The following is a 17,722-nucleotide window of genomic DNA, read 5'->3' on the forward strand; positions in this document are numbered from 1 at the left end:
ATTTATTCCAACTCACAGCAACCCTATGGGATGGGGTAGAACTGCTCCCTAGGAGTTCTAATACTGGGAATCTCTATGAGAACAGACAGCCTCATCTTTCTGCTTTGGAGCAGCTAGTGGGTGTGAACTGCCAACCTTGAAGTTAGCAGCCTAATATTTAGTTCACTGTGCCACCAGGGTTCCTTTATAATGTGACAGTGAGGATCTAATGAATTAATTCATAGAAAGCACTCAAAATAGTGCCTAGTATATGAGGACGTTTCAAAAGATTCATGGAAAAATTCTATTATCTTTAAACTCCTTTTCCCATAAACGTTCTGAAGCCCTGGATCTTGGCTGAAAGCAGAGAATCTCAGAAGGATGTTTGTTGTTGTTGTTAGGTGCCATTGAGTCAGTACCGACTCATAGCTAGCTTACGCACAGCAGAACGAAACCCTGCCGATCCTGGGCCAACCTCACTACTGTTGCCACACTTGAGTCCATCGATGCTGCCACTTGGCCAATCTGTCTCATTGGAGGTCTTCCTCTTTTTCTCTGATCCTCCACCTTACCAAACATGATATCCTTCTCCAGCGACTGGTCCTTCCTGACAATATGTCCAAAATATGAGAGACGAAGTTTGGACATCTTGGCCTCTAAGGAGCACTCTGGCTGTTTACCTGTGCTTTATTGACTACGCAAAGGCTTTCGATTGTGTGGATCATGACAAGCTATGGACAATATTGTGAAGTATGAGTATTCTGGAACACTTAATTGTGCTCATGAGGAATCTGTACATGGACCAAGAGGCAGTTGTTTGAACAGAACATGGGAACACTGAATGGTTTAAAATTAAGAAAGATGTGCGACAGGGTTGTATTCTTTCACCATACTTATTCAACCTGTATACTGAGCAAATGATCTAAGAAGCTGGGTTACAGGAAGAAAAACGTAGCATTAGGATTGCAGGAAGACTCATTAACAATTTACGATATGCAGATGATACAACCTTGCTTGCTGAAAGTGAAGAGGACTTAAAATATTTACTGATGAAGATCAAAGAGCACAGCCTTTGGTATGGATTGCATCTCAATGTAAAGAAAACAAAAATCCTCACCACTGGACCAATAAACAACATTCTTATCAACGGAGAAAAGACTGAAGTTGTCAAGGACTTCATTATTCTTGGATCAACTATCAACACTCAAGGAAGCAGCAGTCAAGAAATCAAACGACGTATTGCATTAGGCAAATCTGCTGCACAAGACCTTTTTAAAGTGTTGAAAAGCAAAGATGTCAGCTTGAGGACTAAGGTGTGCCTGACCCAAGCCATGGTATTTTCAATAACCTCATATGCATGCGAAAGTTGGACAGTAAATAAGGAAGACCGTAGAAGAATTGATGCTTTTGAGTTATGGTGTTGGAGAATATTGAAAGAGCCATGGACTGCCCATAGAACCAACAGATCCATGTTGGAAGAAGTGCAGCCAGAGTGCTCCTTGGAGGCCAGGATGGCCAAACTTCGTCTCTCATACTTCGGACACATTGTCAGGAGGGACCAGTCTCTGGAGAAGGATATCATGTTTGGTAAGGTGGAGGGTCAGAGAAGAAGAGGAAGACCCCCAGCGAGATGGATTGGCAAAGCGGCAGCATCAATGGGCTCAAGTGTGGCAACAATAGTGAGGTTGGCCCAGGATCGGGCAGTATTTCATTCTGCTGTGCATAAGGTCGCTATGAGCCGGCACTGACTTGATGGCACCTAACAACAACAACAACAACCCTCATAAAAAGGGACTCTGGTAGTGTAGTGGTTATGAATTGGGCTGCTAACCTCAAGGTCAGCAGTTCAAAACTTCCCGTTGTTCTGTGGGCAAAAGATGAGGCTTTCTACTTCTGTAAAGATTTACAGCCTCGGAAACTCTGTATAGGGTCACTATGAGTTGGAAACAACTCCATGGCACATACCCACCACCAGCAACCACCCTCGTAAGGTAAAACCTATAAAAGCCAGGATAACAAATCTTTTGAGACCCCAAAAAACAAACCAGTCCAACTGAGTTCCAGCATTCACAAGTTTCACTGTATCTAGTAAGTATGTGTTGTTGTTAAGTGCTATCCAATGGGTTCTGATCCATAGCGACTCTGCATAGGGTTTCTGAGGAGCGGCTGGTGAGCTTGAACTGCCAACCTTACTGTTCAAACCGTCTGCAATCCAGCGCATTAACCCACAGTGCCACACCACCACTCCATGGTAAGTATGTACAGAGCACCAATTGTGAGGAGGAATCAGGACTGGTCATATTTCATTCTGTTATACATAAGGTCAAGGAGCTCTGGTAACATAGTGGTTACAAATCAGGCTGCAAACCTGAAGGTCTGCAGTTTGAAACTAGAAACTGTTCTGCAGGAGAAAGATAAGGCTTTCTGCTCCTGTAAAGATTTACAGCCTTGGAAACCCTGTACAGGATCGCTATGAGTGGGAACCGACTCCATGGCACATAACAACAACAACATACATAAGGTCACACTATAAGTTGGAATGGATTCAACAGCACCTAACAACAGTAAACAGAAAAAATGATCCCTGGCTGCCAACCTAAAGGTTGGTGGTTCAAACCCACCTATAGGCACCCAGAGAAAAAGGCCTGGAGATCTGCTTTCAATGGGTCACATAACCTTGAACACTCTTTGGGGGGCAGTTCTGCTTTGCACACATGAGTCTGGATGAGTGGGAATCCAACTGGGGGCAGCTAACACCGTCACCACCCATCTGTGAGAGGAGGCTGGAACGATTGAATGAAAAAGAATCTGCAGAATTTTCAGACTAAGGCAGACAGACTAGGAAGAAAGACCTGTTGATTTACTTCAGAAAAGCAGCCAGTGAAAACCGTAAGTATTGCAACCAACCTATCTGAGTGGGATCTGCAACTGATCATGAGGATGGAGCATGCATTTCACTCGGCTGTACATGAGCTCACCATGAATCTGACCCACTCTACAGCAGGGAACAACCACCAATTTTTCTACCCACAAGTATGAATTAGTATATGGGTAGGAATTTCTGGTACCACGAGTCACGTGCATCTAGAATGTTATTAGTTATCAAATGACCTTTTAGGGGCTGCCTGCCCTATTAGCACACCCACCTCCAGAAGGCTTGGTTGGAATCGGTACATTGACCATGGCAGGTTTAGGAAATGACTTTCTTTTAGGAAAGGTGCTGACGTGGGCCTTCGCTAGCTCATTTCGCTCGGAAGCGGGTGGCCCCAGCTAGGCGTGGGGCACGGCCACACCTCTGTGGGGGAGGGGAGAGAGGCCGCCCTGAAGGGAATGGACAGCCCCCCTGTCAGTCTTCGGGAGTCGAGGATTGTAAACTGAGAAGGGGGAAGGTGGGCCTCACCCCGGGGAGGGCGAGGAGGAACTTCCTGCCCGTGCGCACCACCGCACTGGGCGCGCGCCGCGTCAAGGTCAGCTTTGAGGGGTGGCCGCCTGCCTGGGGGCGGGAGACCCTCCGGGGGGGCCGGACCTCTGTCGCCCAGCGCCTCGGCCATATTGAATAGCCCCGGCTGAGCCGTCTTTGTTTGGGAAGCAGCTCGCAAGTTCCAGACACCCCCTTGGTGAGAACGCCCGTGGACCCCAACTGGGAGCAGCTTTCCAGCTTGGCGCGGGGCTTGTAGCCTTGGGACAGACTCCCGCCAGCTCACGTAAGCGTCGTAGGACTTCGTTCCCACCAGCCCTTGGGGGGGAGCAGACTTGGCCAAGGCCGGCCTGGTTGCAGACAGACAGAGTGGGAGGTGGTGGCACGTCCCTAGCTGGAGAGTTGAGACTCTCCGGGAAGCATTCGTTGGGGCTTCTTGGCCCCCTACCCCGATTTCACCCTGGAGATCTTAAAGACGCTGGAGAAAAGCCACGTGGGGGGCTGGTTCCCCTGGGGCTTCCTGCCGTCCCCTGATTGCCTGATCCTTTGGAGTGTTCCCGACGTCTGCAAAGATGTGGACTTGGACGTCCTTGTGGAAGCCTTGAAGCCCGTGGGAACCTTTAAGAAGATAGGCAAGGTGTTCCGCCGGGAGGAGGACTCCACCGTGGGGATGCTGCAGATTGGGGAGGATGTTGACTATCTGCTCATCCCCCGCGAGGTCCGGCTGGCTGGGGGCGTCTGGCGGGTCATCTCCAAGCCAGCCACCAAGGAGGCGGAATTTCGCGAGCGCCTCACCCAGTTTCTGGAGGAAGAGGGCCGCACCCTAGAGGACGTAGCCCGCATCATTGAAAAGAGCACTCCGCACCCGCCCCAGCCCTCCAAAAAGCCCCAGGCTCCCCGTGTGCAGAGGAGAATCCAGCAGATGGTGATCCCTCCGCCCCGGCTGGTCGTGGGCACGTATGACAGCAGCAATGCCAGTGACAGCGAGTTCAGCGACTTCGAGACCAACAGGGACAGGAAGGGTGATCACAGCTCGAGGCGGACCCGGAGAGTTCGGAAAATGCCCGTCAGCTACCTGGGCAGCAAGTTTCTAGGAAGCGACCAGGAGAGCGGGGACGATGAGGAGTTAGTGGAGGCCTTCCTGCGCCGCGGGGAGAAGAAGCCCAACGCAGCCCCTGCACGCCGCAGGGTGGCGGTGCCCGTGCCTGTAGTCGAGGATAACCCGCCCCAGCGTTCTAAGGCCGACAGGTGGCGCGAGTATGCCAGTCAGGTGTCTTGGGGGAGGCTGAAGCGCAGGGTGAAAAGCTGGGCGCCCAGGTCCTTCCCTGGGGTGGGCGAGGCCCAGTCAGCCGTGTCCAGGGTGGAAAGTGATAGGACATCAGGACCGAGCCGCCCGTGTGAAAGTAGGGAAAATGCAGGAGATGGGCGGGGAACTGGGACCCCCCCACGACGATGGAGGCCCAAGATCAATTGGGCCTCGTTGAGGCGTCGCAGGAAGGAAGATGCAGCATTTATAGCTCAGGGGGCAGAGGTCCCAGCCGGAGAGCCTGAGGTCCCAGCTGGCCAGGATGCAGTGGTCCCCGCTGGCCAGGAGGTGGCGGTCCCTGCTGGCCAGGGGGCAGGGGTCGAAGCTGACCAGGAGGCAGAGGTCTTGGTTGGCCAGAGGGCAGAGGTCGATGCTGACCAGGTGGCACAGGCAGACCAGAGGGCAGGGGTCCTGGCTGACCAGAGGGCAAGGGTCCCGGCTGACCAGAGGGCAGGGGTCCTGGCTGACCAGGGGGCAGAGATCCCAGTTGACCAGGGGGCAGGGGTCCCAGCTGACCAGGGGGCAGAGATCCCGGTTGACCAGGGGGCAGGGGTCCCGGCTGACCAGAGGGCAGGGGTCCCGGCTGACCAGAGGGCAGGGGTCCCGGCTGACCAGGGGGCAGGGGTCCTGGCTGACCAGGGGGCAGAGATCCCGGCTGACCAGGGGGCAGAGATCCCGGCTGACCAGAGGGCAGGGGTCCCGGCTGACCAGGGGGCAGAGATCCTGGCTGACCAGCGGGCAGAGGCCCCAGCCATCCAGGAAGCCTCCGGAGCACTCCCAGGAGCCAGGGCTCAAAAACATGTCAAGACAGTGAGGTTCCAGACTCCTGGACGTTTTTCATGGTTTCGCCTCCGCCGGAGAGCCTTCTGGCACACTCCAAGGCTGCCAACCCTACCCAAGAGAGTCCCCAGGGCAGGCGAAGCCAGGAGCCTCAGGGTGCTGAGGGCAGAAGCCAGAGCCGACGCAGAGCAGGCAGATCAGGAAGACCAGCTGTGAAGGCAAGGGTCCTGCCGAGCACCCCTTGTTGCATATTGACCACTTGTGTGTGCCTCTCCCAGACCTGGAATGAGATGATTTCACTTTCTGTCTCTGCACCTGAAAATCCCAGGTGGAGAGAGGGCAACTCACCCCTCCACCTGAGAACCTTCTTCCTTTTCCTGTTAACATTTCTCTTTTGTGCATTCATTTTTTTATACCCACCCCTTATAGCAGCTCAAGGGATGTAATGGTTAAAAAAAAAAAAAAAATCGATACAAAGGGGTTGTAATACATGGACTTTTAATATCCTTAATAGGTGCTCATTTAAAAGAGAGAAATGGAGGTGAAATTAACGTCACACGTGACAGTTAACATCTTGAATTTCAAGAGGACTCTAGCCTATCTGCAAGTGAAAAAATGTTTAAAACAACAACAAAAACAACCCGTGTCTTGGTTGTGGACTTGGCAACTGAAAATCTTGTGCTACTTTGTCATGTGGTTCACTGTGTTTCTCACTCCCACCCCCCACTATATTGTCAACGGTAATGACCATGATTACTTTGCTCCTCCTGGCTCCGGTTTAGAGGGCATAGGGTGCTTGAACCCATCCATGGTAGTGATGAATTTCCTGCATAAAAACCTCTGAACATGTGTTTAAAATGCAGATTCCTGGACCCTTGGCCCTCCCTCGCCCCCAAGGTGTGGATTGGCTAGTATGGCCCAGAAATCTGTTTTGATCCAGCCCATAAACTTCACCTAGGACAATGTAACACTTGTGCTATTCACTGCATACGTGGACATATAGCATAGGAATAGGCCAAAATGGTGTGTGTGTCGGGTAGAGGGCGTCAGGTAGCATGCTGATATTAATAATGGGATTGTAATGTATGTTATGACATACTTATCTGGGAGAAATTTGGAGGCTCCATGGGACTGAGAGAAAGCTGAGGGACATCTCTCTCTACTGTCTTATGCCCGCCCATCTCACTCCAGCAGTGAAAAACCCAGCAAGTGACCTCAAAGGAGCCTAGTTAGAGGAGGTAGAGGACAGAGACAGTAGGCTGATTCTGCCTTCCTGTTTATGTCTGTCTGCAGGCCTTGCCTCGATTCTCACCCCCGACCCTAATGACTTATGTTGTTGGTAAGTGCCATTAAGTCTTGTGTAGGGTTTTCAAGGAGCGACTGGTGCATTTGAACTGCCGACATGGCGGTAAACAGTCCAGTGTGTATCCTGCAGTACCACACCAGGACTCGAAAGAATTGCGTTATTACTAAGTGCTAATACGTCGATTCCCACTCATAGCAAATCTCTGTAGGAGCAACTGGTGGATTTGAACTGTCAACCTTGTGGTTCACAGTCCAGTGCTGATCATAATACAGTACCACACCAGGACCTCAAAGAATTAAATCCCTCTCTTATTCTTCAATAGTCCCTTTGTTGTTGTTAAGTGCTGTTAAGTCAATTCTGACTCATAGTGACCCTATATAGGGTTTCTGAAGAGCAGCTGGTGAGCTTCAAACCGATCTTGCCGTCCAGCGCATTAACCCGCAGTGCCACCAGGTCTCCTCAACAAGCTGTAGGTGGTGCAAATTGTCAATCATTTGACTACTAACTTAAGGATTGGCAGTTCAGACCCACCCAGAGGCACCTGGGAAGGTAGACCAGGTGATCTTCCGAAGAACTCGGAGTCAACTCCACAGTAACTGGTTGGTTGCTCATTTCCGTTTTTCTTTTTCCTGCTCTGTTTTCTAACGGAACTGGCTACTGATGCCACAGGTCTTGCTGCACGCTGTTACATGTCGCAACCTAGAGCTGTGTGCTTGATGGTGTGGCCCACAACAGGCAACCAGGTGGCAAAGGGCCTGAAGCAGTTTGTAAGAGAGTCAAGACTTGGATCCCACCCGTAGGTAGGTGGGCACTGAGTAGAGGAATGGTGTGTGCTGGGGGCAGATATCACCAAGCCAGGTGGGGAGGCCGGGAGTGGGGGAAGGTTATCCTTTGCTTTCTTCACCTCGGAGAACAGGACCAAGGGGGCCTGGCTAGTCTCTTTGGGAATCTGGAAGGTGAGGGTAACATGAGCAACAGAGACTATGGGAGAGTCAGATAGGAGAAAGGTAGGACTCGCCGAGGAGCGTTTGCTGGAAGCTGTGCCTTGTTTTAGTCAATAAAGTCTGCTTGAAGCCATCCCAGGCTGTATGCATCTCTGCCCTTCCTCGGATGACTCACGGGGTGTGTGTGTGTGTTTGAGGGGGCGCTTGGAGGAGGGTAGACTCTGAACAATGGGGACAAGATGGATCAACATGAAACTGCACGGCTCTCAAATACTGGGGGTGGTTCACACTCATTGCAACACACAAACACGCACACAACATACAAGCATGTCTCCAACAGGCACATGCTTGCATGCACAGACATTAACACACAGGGAGGCTCAGATACAGACACGCACAGATAGACATGTAACCACAGCACACACTGGGATGCACACACACAGGGACATGCATATACACCCACAGTGCAGACATGACCACGGCATAATGCACACACACAGGGACATGCATATACACCCACAGTGCAGACATGACCACGGCATAGAAAGGGACACACAGCACATACATAGACCCACAGCTCACGTAGGGACACACACACATGCGCCCAAATTTGGCACACACTGGCAAACAGACACTCCCAAACACAGGTATATTGTTAATCCACCACCACCCACACAACCACACGGACACACGTACAACTCATGGGCCCACATACCCAGGGTGGAGATTTTACTTTCCCGCTGCAGGCCCCCATCCCTCACATTTATAGATGCTCTCATTCATACACCCTCATACTTTTAAGTTCTAACATACCCACTCCCCAGGACCTCCAGGGGTGCAGTGGTTAAGGGCTTAGCTGCTAACCAAAAGGTCAATGGGTCAAATCCACTAGCCACTTAACTCCTCAAGTGGAAGATGAGGCAACCTGAGTCTGTAAAGATTTATAACTGTGGAAACCTTTTAGGGCAGTTCTACTCGGTCATATAAGGAGCTCTGGTAGCGTAGTGGTTACGAATCAGGCTGCAAACCTCAGAGTCAGCAGTTCAAAACTACCAGCTGTTCCGGCTTTCTGCTCCTATAAAGATTTACAGCCTCAGAAACCCTGTACAGGGTTGCTATGAGTCGGAACCAACTTCACGGCACCTAACAACAACAACTTGGCCATCTAGGGTCATTCTGAATCCGAATCAACTTGACGATAGTGGGACACCCACTCAGGACACCCACACACTGCTAGACACACTTAGATACATTTAACTATATACACACACTCATGGGATCACTCAAGAACCAACCCGAGACACATTCTGGCAGGAACACACACATCAGACACTCACTTCGGCTGAGGAGCCCCCCAAACTGGAAAAACAGCCTCAGTTTGTTGCTCCTTCAAATGGACACAACCAAGGCTGCCTTCCTATCACCAGCAGCATCCACTGGAGTTGACAAGTCCAACTTTGGGTTCCTAGGCTAACCAGACCCCAACCTGATCTGTGATGTGTCTCAGAGAACTGTCCGCTGTTGCTTAGTGCTGTAGAGTTGGGTCTGACTCATAGCCACCCTGTATAGAGTTTCCAAGTAGCGGATGGTGAGTTTGAACCACCAACCTTGTGGTTCAAACCGACTTTGTGATTCAGTACTTCATTCCACAGTGCTGGGCTTTTTAAAAACACAGATTGCCTGGGACCCCACTGGAATTGTCTCTGATTCAGGAGGTCTGGTATGGGCTGCATTTCTAGAAGGTTCCCAGGTGATGCTAATGTTGCTGGTTCCTGGATCTCACTGGAGAACCACTGCCTACAGCAAAGGCCACTTGCCACTGTCTGCCCATTCCCAGGCCTGTGGAACTTTGAGGCTCTGGGTCAATGCTATTGGCTTGTCTTTTACCAGTGGTCCTGGAGTGCCCCTGGGTGGGCACTGAGGACACTGCCATGCGTGCGCATTGATGTTTCCTTGGGTTATCAGGACTGTCCGCGGAAACCCTACTTTAACTTTTAAGTTGTTCTATGACCTGGCGATATTCCCAAGAGTCTCAGGATGTGCCTGGGCGGTACAGCCTCTGAGAGTCAGGGGAAAATGTAGTAGAGGAGGGCCTTGGGTTATGGGATCAGGACTGAGGAGACGGCAGCCATGCTAAGAGCCTTGGAGGAAGATGGAACTTGGGTTCCAGGTTGTGCCCTCAGTTTCCTTATCTGTGAAATGGGCACAAGAACCAGGCTTCATTTTGTTCCCCCAAACCTACGCTCTTCTCCACAGTCCCATAGTTACACACACATAGACCAAGACACACAAACTCCCACACATACAACCACAGCCCACGGAGACACGGCAGAGATTGCGCCAGCAGGGATGAACACACACGGACACACACATTACGCCTGCCGGTCCTCTAATAGCCACATCTATTCTGGGACAACCCCCTGGCCAGAATGACCTGCAGGTATGTGATTCAAAAACGGACTCAAATGTAGCAATGTGTATGGTACAGTACCAGGCGGTGTATGGGTCTGTCGTACATGCGGTCAGTGCGAGTCAGAATATACGGAATCTGACAACAGCCATGTGGTATAAACCTTAACCTACTTGGCCAATAACAAGAGGCTGAAAATTCGAATCCTACCAGAGGCACTCAGTTGTTAAAAACTCCATGGAGTTATGTTCCTTTAAGAATTATTTACAGGTGTATGTGTTTCAAATTGATAACATCAACTTGAAAAATTAGATAGGAACTTTAGAAGGGGCAGTGAGTTTATGTTAGTGGGGGAGAAGCAACTCTGAAAATGCTGGGGGAGAATAGTTGCATAAATCTAAGAATGTCATCAGGGTTACTATAGAAACTGTTGGATTGGTGTGTGTTCTGCTGTGTATATTCTTAACACCACCAACAAAAGGCACTGGACCGCAAGGTCAGCAGTTCAAACTCACCAGAAAACTCCTCGGAAACCCTATACAGAGTCGCTATGAGTCGGAATCGACTCGACGGCACTTAACAACAACAATAGTTTAAAATCCTGTGGGGCACAGTTCTACTCTGACACACATGGGTCACCACGAATTGGAGCTGACTTAATGGCAATTGTTTTTAAGTAAAATAGGTGATGTGTCAGGTGGCAATCAGCTGTCTGAAAAAGTACAACGAGTGTGCAGGGGACAGTCATTTGTCTTACTGAAAAGGTGAAATTTGAAAAAAAAAGGCCTCCATAAAATGAAATGAGAAACCAAGTCCTGCAACTATTCTGAGAAGAGGAGGCTCTCGAGGTACAGGGAGTAGCAAGTGCAAAAGCCCTGGGGTAGGAATGTGCCTACAACGGGTCCTGAACAACAAGGAGACCTGAGTGATGGAAGCTACATAAGACATGAGCAGAGAGGGTGAGGAAAGAGGCAGAGGGGTCAGATGGGGGCAGATTGTGGAGGTCAACGTAGTCCAATAGAACTTTCTAGAATGATGGGAATGTCCTATACTTGCTTGGTTGAATGCAGTCAATGTGGCTCTTGAACCCTTGTAATGTGGCAAGTATGACTGAGGAAATTAATTTTAAACTTTATTTCATTTTAATTACATGTAAATCTTAATTTCCCCATGTGGCTAGTGGCGACCCCATTGGGCAGATTTGTCTAGGCCATTGTAAGAACCTGGGCTTTGTCCTTTACTGACACAGATGTGCAGAAAAAATGACTGGATTGGTCTAGACTTGTTGGTGATTCCAAATTTAATTAAATCTTGAGTCTAGTTCATACTCAAGAGGAAGAAATACAGACCCAACCTCTTCATGGGAGAAGTCTCAGAACAGATGTATACAGGGATGTTGTTGTTATGTGCCGTGGAGTCCATTCCTACTCATAGCGACCCTATGAATCTATATGGGAGCAGAAAGCCTCATCTTTCTCCCACGAAACAGCTGCTAGTTTCTAACTGCTGACCCTGAGGTTAGCAGCCCCATTCGTAACCACTACCGCTACCCGAGCTCCTTTGGAAGAATCCGTAATGACCATCTTTGGAGAGAATGCACCAAAGTGCGCCCTCTTGCGGCACCTGGTAGAAATTCGACCGGAATCTCTAACTCTCCAAATGGACACGCGTGTTTGTCCTCCTGACCCCAGCTGGAGCATCCCACTGAGGGCTCAGGTGTGGGCTGGACAAATGCATAACCTAGAGATGGCAGTAAGGACGCTGCCCAAGGAGGTTTTAAGTGACTCCCGCACGGCCCAATTAACCCCAAAGTCCCACCCATGGATGCCCCTGGGATTATGACTTCAGATTCGCAAGAGCTTTCAGCACCCTAGTCCCAGAAAACCAGGGTTGTCCCAGGAGAGGGACAGGTACAAAATGTTCTCGCTCTCCCTGCTCAAACAGGGTGTTAGAGATGACAAGAGATGAAGAGATGGTGCTGGAGGTGGGAAATTGGATGGACCTGCTGGATGTACCAGGTTCCCCATCCCAGGACCTTAACACCCTTGGATGGCTTTCTTATCCCTCGTTGCCTCCATTTACACACTTGTAAATGGGGAACCTACTCCCTCAGCTTTTCCAGCGTGCTTACCAGTAGCCAGTCATTCAAAGTCTACCCTTTACCTGACCATGATGGGATGAGGTAAGGGAACAAAGGAGACCACTGAGAACCCCAGGATGGTGCACCCTTCCAGGTATAGTGCCTCGGGCTCTATGTCATCTGCCCCAGTATGTTCTGGCCCCTGTCTCAATTCTTAACTATTCCACATCCTACCTTCCCACCTGCCTGGGATTTGTGGGACATCAATGAGGAGGGTTCTGTTATGGATTCTAGAGTCAAGCTGAAGGGATTTGAATCCCATCAAGCCACCTGAGTTCCGATTCCAATGCTGTGTAACCCTGGACAAGTCACTTGACTTCTCTAAGCCTCCATTTCCCCATCTGTAAAAGGTGAGCTGGTATTCACAATCAGTGCTCATGGAAGCAGCAGTCAATGAATCAAATGATGGATCACACTGGAAAAATCTACTGCAGAGGATTCATTAATGTGTTAAAAAACCAAACCAAACCCAAAGATGTCACTTTGAGGATTAAGGTTGCGCCTGACTTAAGCAAACCATTCACCTCATAAGCATGAGAAAGCTGGACAAGACCAAAGAACCAACACCTTTGAGTTATGGTGTTGTTGTTGTTGTTAGTTGCCATAGTGACCATATGCACAATAGAACAAAACACTGTCCGGTCCTGGGCCAACCTCACAATTGTTGCTACACCTGAGCCCATTGCTGCTGGCACTATGCCAATCCATCTCATTGGGGGTCTTCCTCTTCTTCTCTGACCCTCCACCTTACCAAACATGATATCCTTCTCCAGTGACTGGCCCCTCCTGACAATATGTCCGAAGTATGAGAGACGAAGTTTGGCCATCTTGGCTTCTAAGGGGCACTCTGGCTGCACTTCTTCCAACACAGATCTGTTGGTTCTTTTGGCAGCCCATGTTACTTTCAATATTCTCCTCCAACACCATAACTCAAAGGTATCAATTCTTCTACAGTCTTCCTTATTCACTGTCTGTCTTTCGCATGCCTATGAGGTTATTGAAAATACCATGGCTTGGGTCAGGTGCACTTTAGTCCTCAAGCTAACATCTTTGCTCTTCAACACTTTAAAGAGGTCTTGTACAGCACATTTCCCCAATGCAACATGTTAGATTTCTTGACTGCTGCTTCCATGAGTGTTGATGATTAATTCGAGAAAAATGGAGTCTTTGACAATTTCAATCTTTTCTCCATTTATATGGATGTTGCTTACTGGTGCAGTGTTGAGGATCCTACACCAGAGTCATGGTATGGGAGAATATTGAATATACAATGGACTTGCAGAAGAAATCAACAATCTATCTTGGAAGAAGTACAGTTAGAATGTTCCTTAGAAGGGAGGATTTCCAGACTTTTCACATACTTTGGACATGTTACCAGGAGGAACTTGTTCGTGGGGAAGGACATCATGTTTGATGAAGTGGAAAGAGGTAGGCCCTCAACGAGGCAGTTCGACACAGTGACTGCAATTGGCTCAAACACAGCAACAATTATGAAGATGATGCATTCTGCACCTAGAAACAGCAAGAGCGTATAAACTGTGATTAAACAATCCGAGCCTTCAAACAAAGTCTGTAATATCCTAAGAGCTGTGTAAGTAAACAAATATGTTGTTGCTGTTAGTGTTGAATCCCAGCCATAGTTGACTTCTCCGGAAGTGCACTCCATCTTTCATCAGTGGTCCCGGAGCGCCCTCTGGTGGGAACTGCAGGCGCCACAACTCGCTTGGGCAGACACCTCCCGCCACAACTCGCTTGGGCCATGGGGTCATATAGAGCCAGGCCCCTAGTCTTTCCAGACCATTCTAGGACCTGGTGCTCTCGTCCTCTCCTGAGTGGACCGAATCCAAGAAGAAACAATCTGAGGGGACTTGGGGACAGGAGCAGAGCTGCCTCAAGCCTAAGGTTCTTGTCTTTCCCGCCCCAGGAAGTCGGAAGGATCCAAGTTCGAGCTCTACAAGTTCGAGCTCACTCTCCTTGTCTGCTCCCCAGTGTCAGACACTGAAAAGGGTCCCAGTTGACTTCCATCCATTGATGACAAAGTGATAAGGGAGGGGGAGTGAAGGGAGAAGCTCAGTGAGGAAAGAGAATTTAGAGAAACTGAAATGTATACTATTTAAATGATTATTTCTAGTTTTTTTCTTTGGAGTTTTCCCTCTTTATATAGGATTTGTTTTGCTGTTTTGTAATGATTTGGTTTTGGCGATGTGAGAAGTTGATGAGCCTGCATCCGGTCTTTATTGTACTTTTGCGACCCTGCTTGACCCCAGATGACCACACCTTCCGGAGACATGCAGAGGTTTGTTGGTTTCAAGTTGCGGATTCATACACACATACAGACTCTCACAGAAAGTGACTCACATCATCAACCACACAGGGTCTCACATATTTTATACACATGGTTAATCATTCCTTACACATAGATCTTACATATACATGATCTCACAGATAAACACATCCACGCACTGAGACACACCCTCAGGTAAACACACACAGATTCCAGGCCCAAAGTCAGACAGACACAGAATCCAGAACCCACATACACCCTGACACCCCCCATGACCACAGAGACCCCCTTACACACAGACCCCCTTACAGATTCCCATCCCCTTCAACTCACAGACACACCCCATTCCAACCCACCCCATGCCCATTCTCCCTTCCCAAGTTGGTGGGCCCCTTGTTGGCCCACCCTGACCTGTCCCCAAACACAGGACTTATTGTGGCCTCCAGGAATCTGGACCCTCCAGGCTGAGGGGCACAGACAGGAAGTCTGTCTTCCCTTAAACTAGGAGTGAGGTGGGCCACTTACTTATTCCCCACCTCTGTTCCTACCAGCTCCTCACCATGGCCCTTGAGGTTCCAAAAGAGCTGTCCCCACCCTCTTCCCCGGCCCAGACTAAAGCACCCAGGCAGGGTGACCCAACACCCTAAACACCGCCCCCCCATCCCAATCCTCTGCCCCTAGGCCTGCCTATTCTGTGTCTTCTAGAGACATATTTATTTTTCCCTTGCAAGTCTGAGCCCCAGAGAGCAGGGTTAGGGGTGTCTTAGTCATGGCAGGAGCCCCAGAACCACCCATGTGGGCAGTACACAAGGGGATCTCAAAATGCGTTTTGAATGAATGCATTCCTTTTGAATTTAAACTCTGTGGTCCTTCTCCCTGGACTGTGGTCTTATCTGCCCACCAGAGGGCGCTCTGACACAATAGCTAAATTAATCTGATCACCTCTAGCCTTGTGGAGTCTTAATGCCGTGCTGTTGGAGGACATGGTCCGTCAGTTTGAACCACAAGATTGATGGTTCAAGCTCACCAGCCACTCCTCGGAAACCCTATACAGGGTTGCTGAAGTCAGAACCGTCTCTATGGCACTTAATAATAAAAACATAAGCCTTGAAAAAGAAAGATTTATTATTGGTTGCCATGAAGCTGAGTCAGACTTATAGAAGACCCCATGTCTACACAGAGTAGAAAGGTTTTCAAGGCCTTTCAGAAGCAAGTATACCTTGGTTATGTCAGCTGGAAAAAAACCCAAAAACTCACCAAGCCTGGGCATGTTGTGATCCCATAATAGGTCTGAAGCCTCCGGCATAGCATTTACCAGCAGATTCTCTCACATAGGAAATAAGTGGAATGGACAAACTGCCTATTTCTTTCCTTAAGACCCTCGGAAACCCAGGGCACCGTCCCCATGCTCACTGGCTCCTAGAGGAGAGTGGAGCCCGCCTGCTGCCCCTCCCTGAGTGCGTACAGACTAGGCCCCTGGTCGCCTCGTTTCTGCCCCAAGAGAGGCAACCAAAGGGCCAAACTACTCCCCATAGTCCACATGAGGAGGCTGTTTTCCTGGAGCAACCCCCCAGGTGTCTCCTTTCTCAGGGAGAGCTAGACCCAGAAGAGCTCAGATTGCAAACAGGGCTCTCACTAGGGTGCCAAAGCTGGGTGAAGTCTAAATGGGACATCTTGGCACTTTTACCGCATCCCATTCAGACAGAGAATAAAAGGGATGGCGGGAAAACCACGTGGACATTTCTGCCTCACAGCTTAATGTAAGGAACCAAAACTGGGCCTCCTGAGAGAGGTGCTGGCCGTCAGCTGCCTTCAGGTGGACTCGACAGACTCCCCGTGAGCAGAGCCGAATGCCCCATAGGCTTTCGAGGCTGTGACCTTTGGGAAGAAGACTGCTAGACCTATCTCCTGAGGTTCCTCTGGGTGAGTTTGAACTGCCAATCTTTTGGGTAGTATGTGAGCATTTACTGTAGGTACTGGAATCAGGGCCTTCTGGTGCTGAAGGAGGTCACGGTCAGCACTTAGCACAGTTGATGGGACACTCATGGGGGTGTGTGGGAGGGGGGTGTTCTTCCAGCAGAACTCTCCCACAGAAGCCCCACCAACACTGGCAGACACAGAAATGGGCCGGCTTTGTGGGGGATCTCTGAGTGTTCCGGTGCTCCCCTTTTGACCAGGCCCCTTGGCCTCTCTTCTCCTGGAGCCCAGCGGGGAGGAGGGGAGGCTCCAAAGACAAAGGAAATCCAAGACAGGCTGACTTACAATAATGACTTTATTTTAACATATTTACTTACAGACATGAAATAGCTGGGGAAGGGGTGGGCCCAGCCTAGCCCCACCCTGGGGCTACCAGGAAAGGGTACAGGCAAGGCCTCCCTGATGACCCTTTTTCTGGGGGGGTCTTCCTATGGCAGGGGCCCTATTGCTTTAGCAGGGGGAGGAGCCATGCAAATGAGGGGTGCAGGGAAGCCTCATGGCCCCCACCCCGAGGCTGGTCTCCCCCCAGAATGCCTGGGCTGTCCCCCTTCCACGACTCTGGCCTCTTTCTTCCTCTTTGTCTAGGGAGCAGACCCTCTTGGCCAGCCCCCTGCTCTGCCCCCCACCCCCTCTGCAAACCTAAAGGGGGAATAAATACAAACTTTACAAAGTAAACGGGGGTCCAACGTCGCCCTAGGGCCGGGCCTGCTCTGCCCCAGGCCTGGCCCGGGGTCTGTGGGGTGCAGGCCTCCCAGCTGGACGGACCGCCTCACATCATTCCTAACTGCAGCAGCGTGCTGGCGTAGGCCATGGGCTTAACGTTGGGATGAGGCTGTGGATGGACACACAGCAATGGGGTGGCTTCAGGGGGTCTCTGCGCACCCAGCTGATGTGCCCACGCCTTTCACCAAAGCCTTTCAGCCTCTTCCTCGCCCACCCTGGGTCCAGGCAGGGGGACTCACCACTGCTGTGAACTGGTGAAACTGGGGCCGCAGGTCAGAGCCCCGAAGGTGGATATATGAGGCTTTATTCCCCATCTGGTCGCTGCAGAGACAGGGGCAGATCGGGCCTGGCTGTCAGGGGCTGGGTCCCGAGAGGGGAAGGTCGAGCAGAGAGGAAACTTCAAGGGGGAAGAGCCCTGGGGAGGCTGGTGATGAAGAGGCATCGAGAGGGGAGGG

The 17,722-nt window shown here is 50.3% G+C and overlaps 2 protein-coding genes across 3 annotated transcripts in view; one reads left to right on the forward strand and one right to left on the reverse strand.

Annotated features, from left to right (window-relative positions):
- The first annotated feature begins 4,067 nt into the window (after positions 1-4,067).
- Positions 4,068-5,699, forward strand: CCDC8 (coiled-coil domain containing 8). The gene is made up of 2 exons (XM_006868250.1): positions 4,068-4,949; positions 4,989-5,699. Exons 1-2 carry the CDS (start codon positions 4,068-4,070, stop codon positions 5,697-5,699), a joined length of 1,593 nt encoding a protein of 530 aa, XP_006868312.1.
- An 11,109-nt stretch (positions 5,700-16,808) lies between these two features.
- The window catches only part of PPP5C (protein phosphatase 5, catalytic subunit), a 29,615-nt gene continuing 28,701 nt past the window's right edge, over positions 16,809-17,722 (reverse strand). The window contains exons 11-12 of one of the 2 annotated variants that reach the window (XM_006868252.1): positions 17,507-17,588; positions 16,809-17,376 (exon numbers count right to left, since the gene is read on the reverse strand). In XM_006868252.1, coding sequence (XP_006868314.1) covers positions 17,314-17,376; positions 17,507-17,588 — 145 coding nt within the window. In that variant the 3' untranslated portion in view covers positions 16,809-17,313. The remainder of the gene's footprint in view (positions 17,377-17,506; positions 17,589-17,722) is intronic. The other variant, XM_006868251.1, reaches the window with a different exon arrangement.

Source organism: Chrysochloris asiatica, unplaced genomic scaffold, assembly GCF_000296735.1.
Source record: "Chrysochloris asiatica unplaced genomic scaffold, ChrAsi1.0 scaffold00116, whole genome shotgun sequence".
Classification (NCBI taxonomy): Eukaryota; Metazoa; Chordata; class Mammalia; order Afrosoricida; family Chrysochloridae; genus Chrysochloris; species Chrysochloris asiatica.